This window comes from Anabrus simplex, chromosome 3, assembly GCF_040414725.1.
Source record: "Anabrus simplex isolate iqAnaSimp1 chromosome 3, ASM4041472v1, whole genome shotgun sequence".
NCBI lineage: Eukaryota > Metazoa > Arthropoda > Insecta > Orthoptera > Tettigoniidae > Anabrus > Anabrus simplex.
This window is the reverse complement of record NC_090267.1, coordinates 282,666,463-282,690,291: the sequence shown is the minus strand read 5'-3', so window position 1 is coordinate 282,690,291 and position 23,829 is coordinate 282,666,463. Positions and strand designations below refer to the sequence as shown.

The window sequence follows — 23,829 nt, the reverse complement described above, 5'->3', positions numbered from 1 at the left end:
CTTATGCGGGCTTTTAGCCCTTGCTGTCTCGCTTTCCAAAGACGCTTATTCAAAATTTTCATAATTTCATCACCTTTCCCCATGTCTCTTTTCACCCGTTCTTTCTGTCCATGTAAGTTGTTGCCGTTTCTTAGCAATATTTCTGCCATTAGGGTAGAGCGTAACTTTACTCTAATTGGTCTACGTCCTTTAGCTTTACCCACTCTTTCAACATCGTCTATATCAGCTTCACTGAAATTTATCTTCATCTTATTCTGTATGACCTTATAGATTATGTCAATCTTGCCTTCCTTCTCACCTTTTCCCACACCATATATAAATAAAGATTTCTTCATTCTCTCCTGTCTGCGCATTTCTGCCTACTTCTTCATCTTCACCACCTCCTCTTCTAGATATTTTGCTTTCCCTCTTAACAACTCTATTCCTTTCTCCATGTTACGCGTTCTGTTAGTCGATTCTTCTGTCTTTGTATCTACCGGTATCCATTTCTTCATATTCCCTATCTCCTTTATCTGCTCTTTCATCATGTCCTTTATTTCTTGCACCTGCTCCCAATGGCAATTTTCCTGTATAACTTCTCTCACTAACACCTTAAGTGCTGCCAAATCTTCCAAGATGAAGTTGCCACTGGTATTTGAGCCGGAGTTTAATTCCAACCCCCCCTCCCCCAATGACCAGAAGCACAGCTAACACTACTGCTACCAGCACCGCTTCGCCCATTTTTACCACCTCTTCCTTTTTACTGGCCCATTCTTGGACTCCTTCCTCTGCTTCCACTGCTACCTCCAGTCACGGTCCAGTACTGCTTAATTCCAACCATGTTCACGGCACGCACTGCACAACGCGACCTCACTGCCCGCTTGCTCACGCTAGACTGTGACATGATAACCCTTTCACTCCCGAGACATATACTATGAGAATACGGGTGCGTAATTGCCATTTCCTAAGTGAATATGGTCTAAATATTACCAAAAATTAATTTTTTCGCATTTATAAACGCCACTAGGGATATTTCTTGACCCCTCACAATTGTGAGGGTCAGTAGTAAACCATGACCCTCACAATTGTGAGTATCAGATTCACTAAGGCAATGAGGATGGTTGAGATCGTGCATTTGTCATCATAAAATATGCTTCGTGAATGAAAAATCAATTTTTGCCATCATATCCTTAATTGAAGTAAATTTTTAATAGTTTGTAACCAGAAATATAACAAATTATAACAACATAAACATTGACTACAGCAAGGTAAGTGTCACTTTAGGATTTGTCTTCATAACGGAATTTCTGCACTCTATTACTATGTCTACTTCACTAAGTAGAACAAACGGAAACAATTATTGTATTTATTTAAAAAGAGGTAAACATTGCCTTTCATGCATTGTGTGTGAGATCTCCATTGAGAGCCATGAAGTGTGCAATATAGTGACGTCTTCAAATTATCTACAACTGGATAATTTTCAAAACCATCAAGTCGTTTGTCTTTTTCGGGCATACCTGCAGGTATGTCTTGTGGGGGAGAAAGTTTCCCATTCTGCTCACTGAAATCGTCATACCTTTTTCTCTTGGGTCCACCTATAATACACTCTCCAATGGCCAACTGGAACATTAGTAGGTCCATCATCTCTTCTGGTACCTTCCCATTCAAGTAGCAATCCCTAAATTTGACTCACCGAAACTGGATTTCCTTCTTCTATAGAAATAAATTCAGGACCAGGTTTACGTTTGAATGTCTTCTTAGACCATGAGACACTTGGCGAAGGAACTGGGTTCACTGGCATTTCTATTTCAGATTCTGAACTAGAACAATCTGCACAAGGTTCTGGTTGCCATGCTGACTGGTCATCACTGTCATCAAATTTCTCAATATCTGACATGTCTAATTAATCTTGAATAGCCCCTGGATCATCTAGGAGGTTTTCTAGTGCCCGTAGTTTATCTGAAAAACTACAGAGACCTTGAAGTACATTTTTCTTAAAATTAGGGGCAGATAGTACAGACTGTAATGTAAATTAAAACAGTTACAACTACGTGAAAATATACTGCCAGCAAGTAAAAATATGGTTCGAATCTGTAGTTAGTAATAGGATCTACAGACAGGTAGCTAGAGCTACTTTAATAGTAATAAATGCATGTCTGACGAACTTAACCTCAAAGCTGAGTGGTACACGTACACTCCCAATACTCACAAACGTGAGTGCATAATTCATTGATGAACTGAATATCCAAAATACTTTTAGATTGGAAATAAACTTATATAATTTAATTATAGAGAGTATTAAGTTAATAATTTATAACAATATAATAATTAAAAGTAAAAATTGACTAAAATAGAAACATAATTACCTCTTTGTGCCATCTTGTCACAAAGCAAGCAATGAGACTCCTTGTTTTCAACTTTGATTCTGAGGAATACCGCCAGACTGCAGTTGTTTCACATAAACCACAACCCTCACTTTCGTATGAGAACGGAGTGAACGAAGTCAACAAAAAAAAAAATTCGTATCTAGGCAATGTTAAATCTACACTCACAATTGTGAGTGCAGGGAGCGAAAGGGATAAAAGTGAGTCGAACTTGTTTATCACTGCCATATTGGGCCTAATATCACCTGTCTTAGTGGATGTACTTAATCAGAGCCATGTACAATTAAATGTAGACGGCTCTGACTGAATTTATTTTTTCCTTCCAAATGGTTGTAAATTAACGCACATGCAATTGGATATAGTGAAAAGTTATACCGAAATTCTGTATCAAAAGAGTTTTGTACACCAAGCTATTCGGTTATGTTGGTAAAACGGTTGGAATATTCAATTAGAACCTTGCCATTCTTATGGAAAAGCAAGACATGCAATTAGAACGTTTAAAATGAATTTACTGCCCTCAAAAATGAAAATTTCCATATAACATCAACAGTACATATAGATCTTGCAGTATTCCATCCTTGGATGTAAACTCTCATTTTTGAATAAAAAGAAAATAGAACCTTGTCATTCTGAGCCCTCGATATGTATTGCACCTGCATTATCCGCGGTTCAGATGTCCTTTACGAAAAAAAATAATTTGAAAATGAATGAGTATATGGTTTCGTTAATTGTTGCGACAGTATTACTCGGTCTACATTGTGGGAGATAAAACCAGATGCTTCTGTGTCTTGCTCCCACGAGTCATGTTCTTGGGTTCGGTGGCAGCGGTTCTCTCGCCACTTAACTGCACTGCACGTTCCAATCATAGCACAGAATGGCTAGATGAAGAATAATGAATTGAAATGCAGGATCGGTAAATGCTACTGTACATAAATTAAAAAGATACCTTTAACCATAGCAGAAGTGAGTTGTTTAAATAAGGAGAAAAAAGGAGCGTCCGGTATGTTGTTAAAACGGGACAGTAATTCAGACCTTCAAATACCGGACTCCTGGCCACCTTAAACATGCCTTTTATAATTTATACCGTGTTTGATGTTCAGCAGCCCTCTCCCACCTTTTATTTTGTTTTCTGTTTTGCAAATATTAAGGATTCTGTGTATGTGTCAATGACGTCATGGTGTTCATTGTGAAGTAGCTCATGCACGGATCGAGGGAACTAATCGGATGCGTTTTGACGAAGAAATATGGCGGACGTTGTGATGATGTGCTGCCCTGAGTTTTGGCCGTCATTTGAGTGCAATTTTTAAAGAGTAGCAATGTTAAATATTAATTATTTAGTGTTGGATATTTAGTAGAACTCCTTAGTTTTTCATTTCTTGAGTGTTTAGTTGTAAGAAAGGTGTATATCTCTCCATTTTTTGTAACGGAAAGCTGGTAACAAAATTTTGATGAAATGTCATGTTTCCTATTTTGTTATAGATTCTTTCAAATAAACATGTAGAAAGTATTGTGTTGTGAATTGTAACAGGTGAATTATTTTTTACAGCTACTTAATAGTACTTCTTATTTGTGGTGTTTAAACACTTATTTGTCAGCTTGCATGTATTGGTGGATGTGTGTACTTGATATTCGAGGTTAATGTGGGGGTTATAATGTGTTATAGACATTCGAACCGTTCTTACTGATCTACCATGTTTTATTGTGTGTAGTAATGAGTGATTGGAATGGTGAGACACCCATGAACAGCCATAGAAGACCAAAGCGAAGAGCTCTGCAATTATCGGAATCCATCAGTGAAAGTGATAGTGATATTTCGTTGCCGAGAACTTTCAAGCGAAGACGAACTCAAGTGAGTATTTTGGAAGGTAATTCTAGCCCTCAAACTCGCCTGCAATGCTATATTCTCGATATAATTTATTCTGTTCAATTTGCCATTCAGAGAAGTCTACGACCCTCTTAAGTTTACTTGTGGCTTTTGAATGGTTCCAGTGGATCTACAGGTGCATGTTATATATATCTGAAACTCGGTCTACGATTTATAACACAATTTGAAATATCTGTCATATATTGACATGTATTTAGCATATTTCTGTGTTAGAATTCATGTCAAATGTCAGACTGACGTTCTTTTGGTTTATAAACCTAGTTTTGTGGAATATAAGAGGTTAGTCCTTGTTCGGTTGTGTATAAATTTATTACCATCCACTCGATAAAATGTTTGATTTTTTCAGGTGTGTGTGTGTAAGTGTTTCTTGATATCACCATTGATGTAGGTTGGTAATCAACAGTTAGTTCGTCAATGACATGCGCTGTTCAAGAGTTTTACTGTATATAGGGAGGCTGCAAAAAAGATGTATACTTAAGTTTACTTACACACTTTAGGAAAAGATAACTCTGTGTTACAGACATAGTGCCAGACTTTTACACAGAGATCAATGGATGAGGCTTACACATAACTTTCGACTTTAAAATTACAGCAGGTATTTAAAGTGAAAATGGTTACCATGAGTGTCTGGACACCTCTGAGTGCAGAAAACTGCTGCTTCACTGCTAGTTTATCCGGTGTAAAATTGCGCTTGCTGTTTCACTGGCACTTCCATAGATCATACGCATGTTTAGGCAGGAGAAAAAGCATTGAAATAAATGACATGAAGTGATATCTGAAATAGCAAATAGAAGAGATCTTTGATGCTCGTCAAGGATCTGCCAAACCTGCCTCAATAAGTATTCTTATTTATATAGTAGAATTAAGACAGGTGCAGTGTAAATCTGTGAAATGTGATCATTTTCAGATTTGCTGTTGGCTGGCCTCTATGGTTGCCTAATTCAGTGAAAATCAGAAAATTGCTTAGTTCAGTTTTTGTCCAGGACCCAGGGCATCCACTTTTGGTGAAAATCAGAAAAGCACAATAAACATTTGTTCTTTCTTGAATACAGAATGTCACTGTAACTTTTGTCACATTTTCGAGGGACTCCAGTGGATACAAGGTCTTTGACCAGCCTTATTTATTACTAGTGGTGTCTGACCCGCACCATTTGGATCTCTAACCTATCTTGTGTATGGTCTACGGAAGCTAAACTGCTGGGTTCTGTAGACGAAAGGTATCCACGAAATGTCACTGTAATATTTTTCCTAAGTGGAATATAATAATTCATTTTACTTAAAGTTTAAAATCTGCGGTAAATTAAGAAATATTATACTTGCAGGGAATAATATGGATACATACTTTACTGCATTACAACAATTTTTTCTGCTACGTCGCAACGCTTCCGTATGTGCTTTGTTTGTCTAACACTTCCGTGTGTGATGTCTTTGCACACTGAAGTTGTTTGAATTAATTAGGTGTTGTTTTCTTCATGTTGCTAATTTGTTTTGTGCCCTAACACATTCATTAAATGATATATTTATTGGTCCAGGGATCATGCTATTTTCCTTTCAACAAAAAAGTAATATATTTATTGGTCCAGGGATCATGGTATTTTGCTGTTTGAACTGCCCGCGCTAGTCATATGGACAAAGATAATGACAATTCACAGACATAGCACTTTCATTCGTCGGTGCAAGCCCTGGACTTCAAGAAAGAAATAAACAACTGCACGAGCAGCGGAATACAACATAAAGGAGTCCTGTCTACAGCCCGTAAGTATGTGTACATATTTCTCTAGTAACAACGGTATTTCTTAATTTACTGTAGATTTTTCACTTTATTTGTGTAAAAGCATTTATGTTCCATTTGGAACAAATATTACAGTGACGTTTCGTGGTTACCTTTGGTCATTTAACCAACTACTGTTTCAATTTCTTCTCAGCCCGCCTTGGTGGCCATGATCATTAAGTCATCAAGTCTATATTTTCTGACTCTGTAGTTAGTCAGTTTGAGTTCAGTTAATAATCATCATCATCATCATCATCATTTATTGCAGTTGAAAACAAGCCATTTAAGTGCACGGCAGAGGGCAAAATCTACAAAACTAGCAAAATTAAAGTCCAATCTTGACAACATATCTACGGTATGTTCACATCACAAGTATTTGTCACTGATGTTGGCACATTTACTTCTGTCTCACACATCGTGAATCCTTAATGCTGGCTGTTGGGGCAGAGTCCTAGTTTACTCGCTCCACTAGCTGTACACGGAGGCTCGTTGGTGGGTGATGCTCTTTTATTTTTAGTTCACGGGATTGCCGATACGAGCGTCTTTGCGATCTGCCAGCGATCTGCGAATTGTCACCAACTGTTAAGGAAATGTCCAACAAAATACGACGATAGGTTACAGCCATAAATTAACTTTTTTCTTGCTGTGCGAGTAGTATGCGCCGCGGCGATACTTAAGAGACTCTTGAAGGGAGTGTGACCACTGTTCTCATGACAGAGCTTGGCCTGAATTTGCAAAGATAGGTTACAGCTACTAAATTACATTACTAAGAAAACCTTTTGCCGTGTTTTTGTTTTGCGCCGGTTGGTAACGGAAGCAGCGAGTTAGGAATTCTGGGAATGACGTTATGTCGGCGAATGGCTGTGCTCATAGCTGGATGGCTAGTGGTCAATGGCACGTGAAATATTTCATTAGGTTATAAAAGTGAATGTACCTTTTTGGACGGGTTCCTGGCGTTGGTAATGAACACATCTCTCTTCAAGGATTTTAAGATATGATTCATATATATGATATTGTGTTATAAGCTGGAGTGAATACACTAGGATTAAACTGCTGTTTTTCAATGTCAACAGTACTCTTCTTTCCACCTTGTCCTTGGGCAACATCTTGGACGTCTCCCTGTTGGCTGATGGATAAATCTGTGGTTGGAGAGAGTAGGCCTACCGTCTGATCTATAAACATCTAGCCACTGCAGTCTTTTTCTTGTAGCCTAATCTTCCTCCCAATATAGGTTTTCTTAAACCACTGATACAGTACTTTCCTCATCTTCTGGACTCTGTTATAGATCGGACCATATATCATCTTGAAAAATCGTCCTTTCAATCGTCCTTTCAAGTGCTGTTTAAGCGTCTGTGGAGTTACCTGTATCTCACAACCATGTAGCAGTACCAGTCGCTCTCAGTTTTTTGTATAGATGTATATAGTTTCCTTCGGGCACCATACGTGACCTATAGAGCTGGTTTAGGTAATAAAACTCAAATCGCTTTCATTATTCTTTTTCAAACTTCCTTCTCCGTTTCATTTTTATTCAGTAATACTGAGCCCAGGTACTTTAAAGTTTCGACTCTTTCAAAATTAGTGTCATAAATATCAGTTTGATGACGAGGTACTACTGGTATCATATACTTTCGTGTTCTCGATATTGACTGGCAGTCCTACCCTGCTTGCTTCGAGCATAAATTGAGATGTGTCTCATCACTTCTTTCATGGTTTTGCCCATGATCACCAAAGTGCTAGGATTGTGTCGGTTCCAACCAACCCCATGTCCCTGTTTCAACAAGTTGCATGTCTCACGTTCTCTAATGTGATATTAAACAGGACTAGTGACAGAGTATCGTCCTGTCACAATGAACCATTTTTAACAGTGAAGGGTGATGAATGTTCATTTGCAAAGCATACTTGACAGCTTGATTCAGAGTAGCAAACTTCAGTCAGTCAAATATACTTTATGATAATGCCAAACTTCTTCATTATCTTCCACAATGTGGACCGAGTAATATTGTCGTGTGCCTGCCGGAAGACTGTGAATATGAAGGATATATCTTTATCAAACTCAACCGAGTGAGTGGCTGTGCGGTTTGGGTCATGTAGATATCAGCTTGTATTCGGGAGATAGTAGGTTCGAAGCTCACTGTTGGCTGCCTGAAGATAGTTTTCCGTGTTTCCCATTTTCATACAAGGCTTGCTGGGGCTGTACCTTAAGCAAGGCCACAGTCACAAATGTAATAGCATGTGTGTGTGAAATCATGATGATTATTTTAACACCTATCAAAGAAATTTGCTTGTTTTAATATTTTCCTAAAGTATCTGTGCAGTGCTTTATGTGTGCAATTGCTAGTTTTCTATTATTTCGAGAAAATGTACTGTTTCGTTCCTTGTGATAATTGGTTTACAGAAGGAAGTGTGATGGTAGATAATTTTTTACACTGTCAAAAGAAAATCTGTTTGCAAAGTGGGCAGGAGTTACTCCACGGAAATATAAGCATTTGTTAATCAAAAGCAGATTATATGACCCGCATATTTTGGCAGATTTAATTATAAGGGTTGACTGTTTCGTACGGAATGATTAAAACTTGGGACTTCTTCGTGTGAGGCGGAAGTTAAAACCAGGAGCGGTACCTCATATTTTTCCAAATTTACCAAAATACCTATCCGCTGAGGTAAAATTGTGAAAAGGAACCCAGTGGAAAAGGGAATAGAGAGATTGAAGAGGACAAGAATCACTATGTGAGACAAGCAGTGACGGCAGCAGTAAGTGGTGAAGTTCAAGTCCAAGGTCAGCCTATTTGTAGTAAAATTCAGGGCCAGCTTAGTTCTTTTACCGAGCATACCTGCCAGGTATTCAGTTTTTTTCGTAAAATGTACGGATTTTGAGTGTTTTACGGTTGTACGGATAAACAACGTTATTGTACGGATTTTGAATATCCGTGCTTGTTTTCGCTTTCTGCAGTCAAATCGGAGTTGACTTTCCATAGTAGCTGGTAATATTCTGAGATGCAATGTTTGAAATTCGACCGGTAAATGTATCGATACATTATTGATTAGGCTATCACCTGTTCGACCTCAACTGCTACTTCATTCACGGAGATGTTCCCAAACAAGTAGCAGGCTGTGATTTTGAAGAAAAGGAATCCGTGAAAAGTAGCAGGCTGTGAATTTATATATAACAACTTCAGTAACTTGAGTCTTCTTCGTAGCAGCTGAAAGGCTTTGTGTGTGGGTGTGAGTAACTTTGGTGAAATTTGTGGAATTGTGTGACAGGTTTGTAAGGGATTTAATATTTTCAGTGGTGTTCGTAATGAGTTCAACTGAGAAATGATATTATCAGTCTTTTAGGGAGGCATGGTTCATGTTTGTGAGTTACTGTAGTCACGTCCTAGTTTGTGAACCATGGGCAACGGCTGATTGGCCTAGTAAGTGTTCCGCCGGGCTGAGTGGCTCAGACGGTTAAGGCGCTGGCCTTCTAACCCCAACTTGGCAGGTTCGATCCTGGCTCAGTCCGGTGGTATTTGAAGGTGCTCAAATACGACAGCCTCGTGTCGGTAGATTTTCTGGCACGTAAAAGAACTCCTGCGGGACTAAATTCCGGCACCTCGGCGTCTCCGAAGACCGTAAAAGTAGTTAGTGGGACGTAAAGCAAATAACATTAAAAAAATTATTATTATTAGTAAGTGTTCCTGAGAGTCGGGATACCAGTTGCTAGGAATGGGAGTGGGCATCTCGGACATATTCCGAGTCATGGCCCTCCTTGTGCTCAGGCGGCTAGGACTATACAATTCACCGGTGGACCATAACCCGTTGGAGGAGAGATCCTCACTTGGGCTATGTGCAAGTAGGGTAGCATCCTGCTTCATGAATTTACCGAGCTCAGAACATTTTAAGCTAGCCTCGGACCTATGGGAGTAATGGAGTCCTACTCCTATTTGACAGGCGAGGGACTCCTTGGAAACAACTTGGCGAACAAAATGGAATTCGATGGGGAGCTATCAATATTAATGGGGCTTATGGAAGAAAGAAGGTAGAACTGGCTGTGTCAGCAAAGAGGATGCATCTGGATGTGCTAGGAGTAAGTGATATTCGGGTGAGGGGAGACAATGAGGAAGAGATAGGAGATTATAAAGTGTACTTGACGGGTGTTGAAAAGGGAAGGGCAGAGTCTGGGGTAGGGCTCTTTATCAGGAATACCACTGCACGCAACATAGTTTCTGTTAGGCACGTAAATGAGCGAATGATGTGGGTAGATTTGTCAGTTGGAGGAATTAGGACAAGAATTGTGTCCGTGTATTCACCATGTGAGGGTGCAGATGAGGATGAAGTTGACAAGTTTTATGAAGCATTGAGTGACATCATGGTCAGGGTCAACAGCAAGGATAGAATAGTGCTAATGGGCGATTTGAATGCGAGAGTTGGGAATAGAACTGAAGGATACAAAAGGGTGATTGGTAAATGTGGGGAAGATGTGGAAGCTAATGGGAATGGGGAGCGTTTGCTGGACGTATGTGCTAGTATGGGTTTAGCTGTTACGAATACATTCTTCAAGCATAAGGCTATTCACCGCTAGACATGGGGTACCAGATCCATAATAGACTATATCTTAACCGACTTTGAATTCAGGAAATCTGTTAGGAATGTACAAGTTTTTTGCGGATTTTTCGATGATACAGACCACTATCTGATCTGTAGTGAACTAAGTATCTTTAGGGCTAGGGTAGAGAAAGTGAAATCTGTCTGCAAACGAATAAGGGTAGAAAATCTCCAGGACGAGGAAATTAGACAGAAGTACATGGATATGATTAGTGAAGTTTCGAAGAGTAGACGGTAGGCAGGTTCAGGATATAGAAAGTGAATGGGTGGCATACAGGGATCCTGTAGTAGAAACAGGAAGGGAATGCCTAGGAGCAACTGTGTGTAAAGATGGGAAAAGGCAAACATCTTGGTGGAATGGTGAAGTGAGAGCAGCCTGTAAACGTAAAAAGGCTTATCAGAAATGGCTCCAAATAAGGGCCGAGGTAGACAGGGATTTGTACGTAGATGAAAGAAACAGAGCGAAACAAATAGTTGTTGAATCCAAAAAGAAGTCATGGGAAGATTTTGGTAATAACCTGGAAAGGCTAGGTCAAGCAGCAGGGAAACCTTTCTGGACAGTAATAAAGAATCTTAGGAAGGGGGGGAAAAAGGAAATGAACAGTGTTTTGAGTAATTCAGGTGAACTCATAATTGATCCCAGGGAATCACTGGAGAGGTGGAGGGAATATTTTGAACATCTTCTCAATGTAAAAGGAAATCATCCTGGTGGTGTTGCAAACAGCCGAGCTCATGGGAAGGAGGAAGATGATGTTGGTGAAATTATGCTTGAGGAAGTGGAAAGGATGGAAAAAAAAAAAACTCCATTGTCATAAGGCAGCAGGAATAGATGAAATTCGACCTGAAATGGTGAAGTATAGTGGGAAGGCAGGGATGATATGGCTACATAGAGTAGTTAAATTAGCGTGGAATGTTGGTAAGGTACCTTCAGATTGGACAAAAGCAGTAATTGCACCTATCTATAAGCAAGGGAACAGGAAGGATTGCAACAACTATCGAGGTATCTCATTGATTAGTATACCAGGCAAAGTATTCACTGGCATCTTGCGATCAGTCGTTGAGAAGAAGTTGGATGAAAACCAGTGTGGTTTCAGACCACAGAGAGGCTGTCAGAATCAGATTTTCAGTATGCGCCAGGTAATTGAAAAATGCTATGAGAGGAATAGGCAGTTGTGTTTGTTTCGTAGATCTAGAGAAAGCATATGACAGGGTACCGAGGGGAAAGATGTTCACTATACTGGGGGACTATGGAATTAAAGGTAGATTATTAAAATCGATCGAAGGCATTTATGTTCAATCAACAAATTAATCTAAAAAGCCACCTAATCGATACTGTATTTCTTTTGCCTTTGGCAAACTTAAAAATACATTAACAAACACAGTACATGTTTCGACCACTTAGTGGTCATCTTCAGCTGTATATAAAAAATCTTAGATGATAACATTTAAAAGCAAGCACATTGGATCTTATAACTATATCCTATGGGAATCCAAAAACTATTGTTCTAGATGCTTTAAATGAATTGGAAGATGGGGGGGGGGGGTTGGGGGTAAGGAGATTTATGTGAATGATACTTAAATTACAGTATCGTTTACAATTGTGTTTAAAAAACTTAAATGATGATAAACATATTTAAAATATTTAAAAGCGTCCATGGTAAAATTATTTTTGATAAAATTAGGTGGCGTGATTAAAAGTTCGTGTTTGTAACAATCTTCAGGCATTTGTGAGAAAATGCTAACTTAATTAAAATTCGCGTCTATGGTGCTGTTAAACACTTTGTTTTTTATAAACACACTTAAAATATTCTAAAGTGTCTATGGTAAGGCACTTATTAAAAAACACTTGTGCTTGAATGAAAGTTTGTTAGATGCACCAGTCTTCAAGTATTTATTGTTTATATTTGATAACTTCCTTGAGTGATATTCTTGTGGTTAAAAGGCCGTGTTGACTGTTTAACTTCCGAGAATTGCTCTTCGGAATGTGATAAAAGAATTTGTGTTAGTCGTTTAACTTGTTAAAACCCTGTGGTGGCTTCTGTTATACAAAATGGCGATCTAATTCGGGCAGCTTGCCTCGCGATCTGTAACCAGCAGGAGATCGTAATATATTAATATATAACATATGATAAAAGTAAAAAGCTCCGAATTCTAAATAGATAGCGGGAAGATATTTGTATTCGAGATTGCGTGGCCTTGACTTACCTTATCTGGCAAATGTTTAATCACGCCACCTAATTTTATCAAAAATAATTTTACCATAGACGCTTTTAAATATTTTAAATATGTTTATCATCATTTAAGTTTTTTAAACACAATTGTAAACGATACTGTAATTTAAGTATCATTCACATCAATCTCCTTACCCCCAACCCCCCCCCCCCATCTTCCAATTCATTTAAAGCATCTAGAACAATAGTTTTTGGATTCCCATGGGATATAGTTATAAGATCCAATGTGCTTGCTTTTAAATGTTATCATCTAAGATTTTTTATATACAGCTGAAGATGACCACTAAGTGGTCGGAAACATGTACTGTGTTTGTTAATGTATTTTTAAGTTTGCCAAAGGCAAAAGAAATAAAGTATCGATTAGGTGGCTTTTTAGATTAATTTGTTGATTAAACTCATCGATACGGCCATGAAGTGGACAGCTTGCAAAGGCATTTATGTTGACAATTGGGCTTCAGTGAGAATTGATGGTAGAAGGAGTTCTTGGTTCAGGGTACTTACAGGAGTTAGACAAGGCTGTAATCTTTCACCTTTGCTGTTCGTAGTTTACATGGATCATCTGCTGAAAGGTATAAAATGGCAGGGAGGGATTCAGTTAGGTGGAAATGTAGTAAGCAGTTTGGCCTATGCTGACGACTTGGTCTTAATGGCAGACTGTGCCGGAAGCCTGGAATCTAATATCTTGGAACTTGAAAATAGGTGCAATGAGTGTGGTATGAAAATTAGCATCTCGAAGGCTAAATTGATGTCAGTAGGTAAGAAATTCAACAGAATTGAATGTCAGATTGGTGATACAAAGCTAGAACAGGTCGATAATTTCAAGTATTTAGGTTGTGTGTTCTCCCAGGATGGTAATATAGTAAGTGAGATTGAATCAAGGTGTAGTAAAGCTAATGCAGTGAGCTCGCAGTTGCGATTAGCAGTATTCTGTAAGAAGGAAGTCAGCTCCCAGATGAAACTATCTTTACATCGGTCTGTTTCCAGACCAATTTTGCTTTGCAGGAGCAAGGCTGGGTGGACTCAGGATATCTTATTCATAAGTTAGAAGTAACAGACATGAAAGTAGCAAGAATGACTGCTGGTACAAACATGTGGGAACAATGGCAGGAGGGTACTCGGAATGAGGAGATAAAGGCTAATTTAGGAATGAACTCGGTGGATGAAGCTGTACGCATAAACCAGCTTCGGGGGTGGGGTCATGTGAGGCGGATGGAGGAGGATAGGTTACCTAAGAGAATAATGGACTCTGCTATGGAGGGAAACAGAAGTAGAGGTGGACCGAGACGACGATGGTTAGACTCGGTTTCTAACGATTTAAAGATAAGAGGTATAGAACTAAATGAGGCCACAACACTCGTTGCAGATCGAGGATTGTGGCGAAGTTTAGTAAATTCTCAGAGGCTTGCAGACTGAATGCTGAAAGGCATAACAATCTATAATGATAATGTATGTATGTATTTTAGGGAGGCATATTCTGCTTAATTTCCTTGTTTGATATGATCATGGAAAGTGTTCCAAGTGTTGAGTACAGACACATGAGCACTCTTCAAGATATAACTTTGCGTAAGTATTTAATTTCAGTGGTGATAGTAACATATATTTGACTTGTATTAGTATTGTTTTTAATCTTCCCCCTTGCCGTCCTTTTTCACCATGTCTCAAGACTTTGCGACGCATGCACATGTTAACATTTTTCCGCTTTAGGATCTTTCAGATTTCTCTTTTTGAAAGAGGCAGGTATGCCGATGCATAAAAGACACTACGTTAAAGAAATTACTGTAAAAATTGACGCTTTGAGATAAGATCTTTCTAATGTTATAATAAGTGGAAATTAATGAAATCTTACATGGAAATGTCTCTCAGAGGAGAGATGTGTTCACTGCGATGTTCAGGAACCTGCCTTCCCGCCCCCATTTACTTTATATAACCTAATTAAGAGCATTACACGCCATTTTCATTTCTGAAGTAGCTACTTGCGTTCCTATTAGCCAACATAAAGCGGCACATGATGTCATTCCCGTCAATTATGAGAGTCGTATTCCATTACCAACCCCGCCACAATAAAAGCACAAGTAAATGTAATGTAAAGGAATCAGTGGTGTTTCGACAGGAAAGTAGAGGCCTAAGGCTGCTTCTCGGCTCTAACCTACACCCCCAGGCCCCGTTTGCTTGCCCCTATATTACTGGTGTTTTCCAGGTCCTATCCTAACAGTCCGCACGGCAAAAATCAGTCCAGACCAATGGTGTAACAATAATCACCACCACCACCTATTAGTTCCTCAAGCACCACCCATTAGTTCTTCAGCAGAGAGGTTGGCAGCATTGTGCACCGTATGTCAACATCCTTCTCAAGAAGGCTGCAAGAAGCAAATAAACGACAGCCGTTCCGCGCGTGTGAAAGTCTTGTCTCGAGGGAGCAAGTGTTGATGTAATGCCTAGTAAAATCTCCCACTGTTATGACGTACGGTAGTGACCTTCTTTTAGAGAGTTTATTTCTTAGAACAAAATCACTTAAAGGATATAGGCACTGTCTGTGGCATTATCTTACCCCTTCTTTCCCAAAGCCATTTGAGGAAAAACTGCAAAGGCTTAAATGTCCCTCTGGTGTAAATCCTCATTATATAATTGCTATTCCAGTCTATTTTCGGGATGAAATGGGCGTGAATGAACTGTATGGGGTAGTTATATTCGATGAGGTTAAACAGAGAGTAGATTAGATTTAATGGTTCTTCACCAAAAGTAAACGGCTTGGTTGATTTCTGTGGAAGAAATCAGATGGCGAATCATGCATTAGTTTTTATGTTTGCATCTCTTTTGCCTTCCCCTGCAAACCATGTAATCTTGCCGCGGTGGGGAAGCTTGCATGTCCCAATGAAGCAGATAGCTGAGCCACAGGTGCAACCATATTGGATGGGTATCTGTCGAGATACCAGACTAACAAATTGTTCATCAAAAGGGGGGTAACAGCCTTTTGGAAGTTGCAAAGGCAGCAGTCTAGATGATTATGATGTGGCGTTGTAATAATATTTAACATGGTTTGACTGTGTCGATACTGCACACAGTTTAAAGCTGCAGGAAACCACAGCCGTAACAGACTCTCGAAGACAAGCAGGTCTCTGTATGAATGATGTACTGATGATGGCTTCCTCCCGGGTTAAATATAAAATGTACCAAGTTTCCATGGGGATTGAAATTGATTTGAATACACTTTCCGTACTCAATACGTTACCTGTTTCCATGTAAGATTCAATTTGTAATCAGATCAATTTGAATATGATACTCGTAGATTATGAGATCACGTGAGGCCGTACGAGAATAATCTGACGTGGTTGACAGCAACGGCCAATCCTAACCAAAGTAGAGTAAATAAAGAAGTCCTCATGCATTATTACCAAAGGAATGTAACGTCCGTGATACAAACTTTTTATGTACAGCCTACTAATAATGCAATAAAATATATAAGGAACAGTAAGCTGAAGTTAACTGAATACGAATAAAATCACAAAAAGCACACGATAAACTATAATCGAGCATCCGTAGTATTTTCAAATCGATTTTAATACGTTCTGTGTTTCCACGTTACTATATCCGTATTGAGTACGATAGTAGGATCGACTTTGAGGCTCAATACGATCTGAGTCCCCGTTCCCATGAGGTATTCGATACGGAAAGCGTATTGAAATCGTTTTGAATTCTGCATGAAAACGTGGTAATTGTCTCCCATTCAGATCTACGGGTAGGGATTATTTGAGAGGGGGCAGTCATCAGGAAGATGGATACTGACATTCTGCGAGTTGGAGCATGGAATGTTAGAAGTTTGAATCGTTTTGGTAAGTTAGGGTATCTGAAAAGGGAAATGGATAGACTAAAGTTAGATGTTGTTGGTATAACTGAAGTATGTTGGCAAGAAGAGCAGGATTTTTGGTCAAGTGACTACAGAATTATCAACACAAAATCAAACGAGAAATGCAGGAGTTGGTTTAATCATGAATAAGAAAATACGGCTGTAGGTAAGTTACTATGACCAGCAGAGTAAAGGGATTATTGTTATCAAGATAGGCACCAAGCGAATGCCGATCACAATAGTGCAGGTTTATATGCCTACTAGTTCAGCGGATGATGATGATGAAGAAGAAGAAAGAATATATGAAGAGAGAGAAGATTTAATCCAATAAGTAAAAGGTGACAAGAATGTAATTTTATTGGGAGACTAGAATGCAGTGGTAGGCCAAGGAATAGGTAATACAATAGGAGAATTTGGTTTGGAACAAACGAATGAAAGAGGAAGCTGGCTGGTTGAATTATGCACCGATTATAATTTAGTCCTTGTTAATACTTGGTTCACCGGGCGAGTTGGTCGTGCGGTTAGTCGTGCAGCTGTGAGCTTGCATTCGGGAGATAGTGGGTTTGAATCTCACTGTCGGCAGCCCTGCAGATGGTTTTCCGTGGTTTTCTGTTTTCACACCAGGCAGAAGTTGGGTCTGTACCTTAATTAAGGCCACGACCACTTCCTTCCCACTCCTAGATCTTCCCTATCCTATCGTCGCCATAAGACCTATCTGTGTCTGTGCGACGTAAAGCAAATAGCAAAAAATACTTAGTTCAAACACCACAAACGACAGCTGTGTATGTGGACGAGCTCTGGAGACTCTGGAAGGTATCAAATAGACTTCATTATGATTAGGCAGAGATTTAGAAACCAGGTGTTGGATTGCAAAACTTTATAATACCAATATAGTTGGTCTGTTATTGGACATTATAAATATTCTAGTAACTCATTCCTAGTTGCCAGCGTTTTGCCCCTGTGTGCTAAATTGGGCTCATCAGTTGGTAAATAGCACACCTACCAAGACTAAAGGGTTGATTTCATTACTTCCATTAATAATGCTACCCAGATAACCGTTCGCCGTTTATGTTCACTTGGCTGCTCTTTTCCACAGTGCATGCATACAGTTTTCTTTTTACTAATTACCATTCCAAACTCCTTCAGATTTTCATTCCAAATATCCAGTCTCCTCTGTACTTCCTTATCTTCCTTTTCCCAAATCACCACATCATCTGCAAACCAAAGCGTTCACTTCATCACTACTGATAATAATGGCGACAGTGAACTTCCTTGCTTGATATTTTTTTTGTATAAAATGTTTGAGTTACCACTCCTCACTTGGACACTGCTTTTACTCTCAAGATACAACATTTTTATCTTGTTAATTAATGATTTTGGTACTTTCCTTTTCAGTAGGCATTTCCATACGTTTTCTCTTAACTGTATCATAATCTTTTTCCAAATCCAAAAATATGAAGATAATTTCCTTGTTCCTTTCCAAATGTTTTTCCATTATCGTTCGCACGGTAAATATCAAGTCTGTTGTTGATCTATTCGGCCTAAAGCCATATTGTTCTTTCTCTGTGTTTCTATTATATCCCTTGGTCTTTTGTCTATGACTTTCTCCATTATTTTTAGCCCATGTGATAATAGGGTTATACCTCTATAATCTTCACATTTCTTCCTATTTCCTTTTTTGAACAGTGGTACAATGCTTCCTTGTTGCCAATCTTCAGGTATCCTTTCATCCTTCCATATGACAGGTCTCTGTATAGCCTCTATAGTAGTCCAATGCTTCCTACTGCCTTAATCACATCAGATGATATAGATGTTGCCTCCCTTAGGGAATCATCTGATGGCCAGGCAGGCATCAGTTTTTGAAAATGAGACAGTCTCTCATAGTGCATTGGTCGGTGGCTCCAAATAGCTTACGCAGTGGCCTCCACGGTGTGCACTAGCAATGCGTCTTGGTAGGTGTGCTATTTACCAACTGATGAGCCCAGTTTAGCACACTGGTGAAATGCCGGCAACTAGGAATGAGTTAGCTGGAAAATTTATAATGTCCAATAACGGACCAACTATATTGGTATTATAAATTTATTCATTCGGGACAAATATTTCAGGTTCCCTATTGGAATCGACAACAATATCATTGCAAGTCTTTCCCAGGAGCAGACGTGGACTCTTGTTGGTCATGAAATGTCATCTGAAGTTAAAGAAAGGAAAGAATGCAAGGAAATGGGATCTCGACAAGTTGAAAGAAAAGAGTGTGAGGTATTGTTTCAGATAACATGTTGCACAAGGAAAAGTGAAAAGGCTGAAAGAAACACAGTAGAGGAAGAATGGACAGTCTTGAAGAATGAGGTCAGTAGGGCTGCTGAAGGAAGGTTAAGAAGAAAGGAAAGATCAAATAAGAATCAGTGGATAATTCAGGAGATACTAGACCTGATTGATGAATGACAAAAGTACGCTGACTGACAGAGCAAATGCAACACCAAGAAGGAGTGGTTCGAAAGGGATGAAAGTTGGGGAAAAAAACAGAGACGGCACGGACGAATAATTGATGTTTATTTCAAACCGATATGCAGGTTACACAATGCGCACTGCATCGACTCAGTAGGATGTAGGACCACCGCGAGCGGTGATGCACGCAGAAACACGTCGAGGTACAGAGTCAATAAGAGTGCGGATGGTGTCCTGAGGGATGGTTCTCCATTCTCTGTCAACCATTTGCCACAGTTGGTCGTCCGTACGAGGCTGGGGCAGAGTTTGCAAACGGCGTCCAATGAGATCCCACACGTGTTCGATTGGTGAGAGATCCGGAGAGTACGCTGGCCACGGAAGCATCTGTACACCTCGTAGAGCCTGTTGGGAGATGCGAGCAGTGTGTGGGCAGGCATTATCCTGCTGAAACAGAGCATTGGGCAGCCCCTGAAGGTACGGGAGTGCCACTGGCCGCAGCACATGCTGCACGTAGCGGTGGGCATTTAACGTGCCTTGAATACGCACTAGAGGTGACGTGGAATCATGCGCAATAGCGCCCCAAACCATGCCGCCGCGTTGTCTAGCGGTAGGGCGCTCCACAGTTACTGCCGGATTTGACCTTTCTCCACGCCGACGCCACACTCGTCTGCGGTGACTATCACTGACAGAACGGAAGCGTGACTCATCGGAGAACACGACGTTCCGCCATTCCCTCATCCAAGTCGCTCTAGCCCGGCACCATGCCAGGCGTGCACGTCTATGCTGTGGAGTCAATGGTAGTCTTCTGAGCGGACGCCGGGAGTGCAGGCCTCCTTCAACCAATCGACGGGAAATTGTTCTGGTCGATATTGGAACAGCCAGGGTGTCTTGCACATGCTGAAGAATGGCGGTTGATGTGGCGTGCGGGGCTGCCACCGCTTGGCGGCGGATGCGCCGATCCTCGCGTGCTGATGTCACTCGGGCTGCGCCTGGACCCCTCGCACGTGCCACATGTCCCTGCGCCAACCATCTTCACCACAGGCGCTGCACCGTGGACACATCCCTATGGGTATCGGCTGCGATTTGACGAAGCGACCAACCTGCCCTTCTCAGCCCGATCACCATACCCCTCGTAAAGTCGTCTGTCTGCTGGAAATGCCTCCGTTGACGGCGGCCTGGCATTCTTAGCTATACATGTGTCCTGTGGCACACGACAATACGTTCTACAATGACTGTCGGCTGAGAAATCACGGTACGAAGTGGGCCATTCGCCAACGCCGTGTCCCATTTATCGTTCGCTACGTGCGCAGCACAGCGGCGCATTTCACATCATGAGCATACCTCAGTGACGTAAGTCTACCCTGCAATTGGCATAAAGTTCTGACCACTCCTTCTTGGTGTTGCATTTGCTCTGTCAGTCAGTGTATAAGAATGCAAAAAAATGAGGAGGGCAGAAAAGAATACAGGCAGTTAAAGAATGGAGTTCATAGAAAGTGCAGGACAGCTAAGGAAGAATGGCTGAAAGAGTGGAAGGATGTTGAAGGTTGTATTTGTTGTAGGAAAGGTAGATGCTATTTGCTTTAAAATCAAGGAAACCTTTGGAGAAAGTAAAAACAGGTGTATAAATGTTAAGAGCTCAGATGGAAAACCACTTCTAGAGGAAGAATACAAGGCAGAAAGATGGCAGGGGCATATCCAACAGTTATATCTAGGTAAAGATGTAGATGATGTGGTTCTGAAACAAGAAGAGGCTGTTGCTGCTGATAAAAAGTGGGACCCAATTCTGAGGTCGGAATTCAAGAGACCTAAATAGAAACATTGCACCTGGAATTGATGACATTGCCTCTGAATTACTGCCTGTCTTAGGAGAAACCAGCATGGCAAGGTTATTCCATTTAGTGTGTAAAATGTATGATTCAGGAGAAGTGCCATCTGATTTTTGGCAGAATGTTGTTATATTCCAAAGAAACCCGGTGCTGGAAAGTGTGAACTCTACCACACCATTAGTTTAGTATCTTGCATCTGCAAAATGTTAACGTGTTCTTTACAGAAGAATGGAAAGACAAGTTGAAACTGAGTTGGGAGAAGATCAATTTGGCTTCAGAAAAAGTGTAGCAACAGACAAAGCAACCGTGACTTTGTCTGATCTTAGAGGATTGAATTAAGGACAAAACCCATGTACATGGTGTCGTAGATCTGGAAAAGGCATTGAATAATGTTGATTGGACCAGGATATTTGAGATACTGAAGGGGATCAGGTATCGGGAACAAAGAATTATCTACAATCTTTGTAAAAATCAGTCTGCAGTGATAAGAATCGAGGGCTTTGATTAAGAAGCAGCAATCCAGAAAGAAGTGAGGCAAGGTTGCAGTTCGTCTCTCTCTCCCCCCCCCCCTCTCCATTTGTGTTTATGAAGAACAGGGGGTAAAGGAAATCAAAGAGGAATTTGAAAAGGGGATCATGATCCAAGGAGAGGAAATAAAAATCCTGAGGTTTGCTGGATATTATTTTATCCGAGACTGCAGAAGATCTGGAGAAATAGCAGAATGTTATGGCAGAGTTTTGGGTAAGAAGTACAAGATGAAAATAAATAAGTCCAAAACAAAAGTAATGGAGTGCAGTTGAACAAAGTCAGGGGATGCAGGTAATATTAGCACTCGAGGAATCTTCTAGAACTCAGCTCATATGAAACAAGTGTGAACAGAGTTCTAGAAGATTCCTCAAGTGCTGGTATTTTGTTTCATCTGGTCTTCTGTGAGGTGCATTCTTCAAATTGGAGGAAGGCTGAGAACTTGCACAGGACATGTGATTGTGATGAGTGTTCAAATCTTTACTTGTCTTGCACTGAATTTCAGCAACACATGCTTGCTTTGTAAATTTTCTCTATAATTTCATGTCTTAACTTCTGTTGATTTTGACTGATGATGGTCTCTAGTAAGACCGAAACTAGTTTCAACAAATAGTATTGAATAGGTTGTTTTGCATTATATTGCTCTTCAATACGGATTGATATGAAATTTATTACCTATGATTCAATTTCCTTCTCAAACTACACTCTAATGTTCTTTGTGGGTCCATTTTGAGATGATCAAACCATTTCAGCCTGGCTTCGACACGGATCTCGTGAAAGGATTTTTTCACTTGGATAAGGTGGCGTATCTCATCGTTTCTTATTTTGTCCCTCCTTGTTTTCTGAATTATAGTTCTTAAGAACTTCATTTCCACTGCTTGTAGTAGTTTGCTGATATTTATTTTGGTTTGGATGCAGGTTTCTAGACTATGTGGTAACTGGCACAAAAAAAGCTCCGGTAGAGTACTAATTTTTATCTTTTTTTCTTTTTACAATCTCTTTTACGTCATACTGACACAGGTCTTAATGTGGCGATGGGATGGGAAATTCCTAGGAATGGGAAGGATGCTGCCATGGCCTAAATTAAGGTACAACTCCAGCATTTGCCTAGTGTGAAAAAGGGAAACCACGGAAAACCATCTTCAGGGCTGCCGACAATGGGGTTCAAACTTGCTTATCCCAAAGAAGTATTCTCATGAGATAAAACTATGTTCCACCTGTACTCTCCTAGTGGTTTCTGCAGATGGTCGGCTATCTGTTGTTACTACACTGCCAAGATAATGGAACTGATTGACTTGTTCCAACTTGGATCTATCTAGAGTAGTGTTAGTACAGATGTTCTGTCGACTAACAGGCAACACTGTCGTTTTAGATTTGCTTATCTTGAGACCAAATTGCATTCCAGTCATTCAGCTTCTGTAGTACTTCGGCCTCACTATCACCCCAAATCACATCATCTCCAAAGGCAAGAGCTTTAAACTCAGAGTTGTTGTTCAGTTTCTTAACTCTTTTCATTATTTCATCCAATACAATGAATGAAAGTGGGGGTAATGTGCTGCCTTGTTGTACGCCCCCAAATATCCGTCCCATATTTGGGCATAACTCTGGCATGGACATACAGCATTTTGACTTTATTAATTAAAACACATGGTATAGATCTATTCTCAAGGCATTTAAAGATTTTTTTTTGTCTCTACATTGTCGTAAGACTTCTCAGTATCTAGGAAAATAAAGATGACATCTTTTCCTTTTTCCCATTGCTTCTCCATGATCATCATCCTTACAGAAACTTAGTTCCTGTGGAGAGGTAAGGCTTTTTGCAGATGGTGTTATTCTGTATAGAGTAATAAATAAGTTACAAGATTGTGGGCAACTGCAACATGACCTCGATAATGTTGTGAGATGGACAGCAGGCAATGGTATGATGATAAACAGGGTTAAATGTCAGGTTGTGAGTTTCACAAATAGGAACAGTCCTGTCAGTTTTAATTACTGCGTTGATGGGGTGGAAGTTCCTTCTGGGGATCATTGTAAGTAGCTAGGTGTTAATATAAGGAAAGATCTTCATTTGGGTAATCACATAAATGGGATTGTAAATAAAGGGTAGAGATCTCTACGTATGGTTATGAGGGCGTTTAGGAGTTGTTGTAAGGATGTAAAGGAGATGGCATATAAGTCTCTGGTAAGCACACAACTAGAGTATGGTTTCAGTGTTTGGGACCCTCACCAGGATTATTTGATTCAAGAACTGGAAAAAATCCGAAGAGAAGCACCTCGATTTGTTCTGGGTGATTTCTGACAAAGGAGAAATGTTACAAAAATGTTGCAAAGTTTGGGCTGGGAAGAATTGGGAGA

General features: G+C 40.0%; 1 protein-coding gene across 1 annotated transcript in view; it reads left to right on the top strand.

Annotated features, from left to right (window-relative positions):
• The first annotated feature begins 3,556 nt into the window (after positions 1–3,556).
• The window catches only part of LOC136866260 (serine/arginine repetitive matrix protein 2), a 519,326-nt gene continuing 499,053 nt past the window's right edge, over positions 3,557–23,829 (top strand). The window contains exons 1-2 of the mRNA XM_067143064.2: positions 3,557–3,891; positions 4,073–4,212. Of these exons, the coding sequence (XP_066999165.2) occupies positions 4,075–4,212 (138 nt within the window). The 5' untranslated portion in view covers positions 3,557–3,891; positions 4,073–4,074. The remainder of the gene's footprint in view (positions 3,892–4,072; positions 4,213–23,829) is intronic.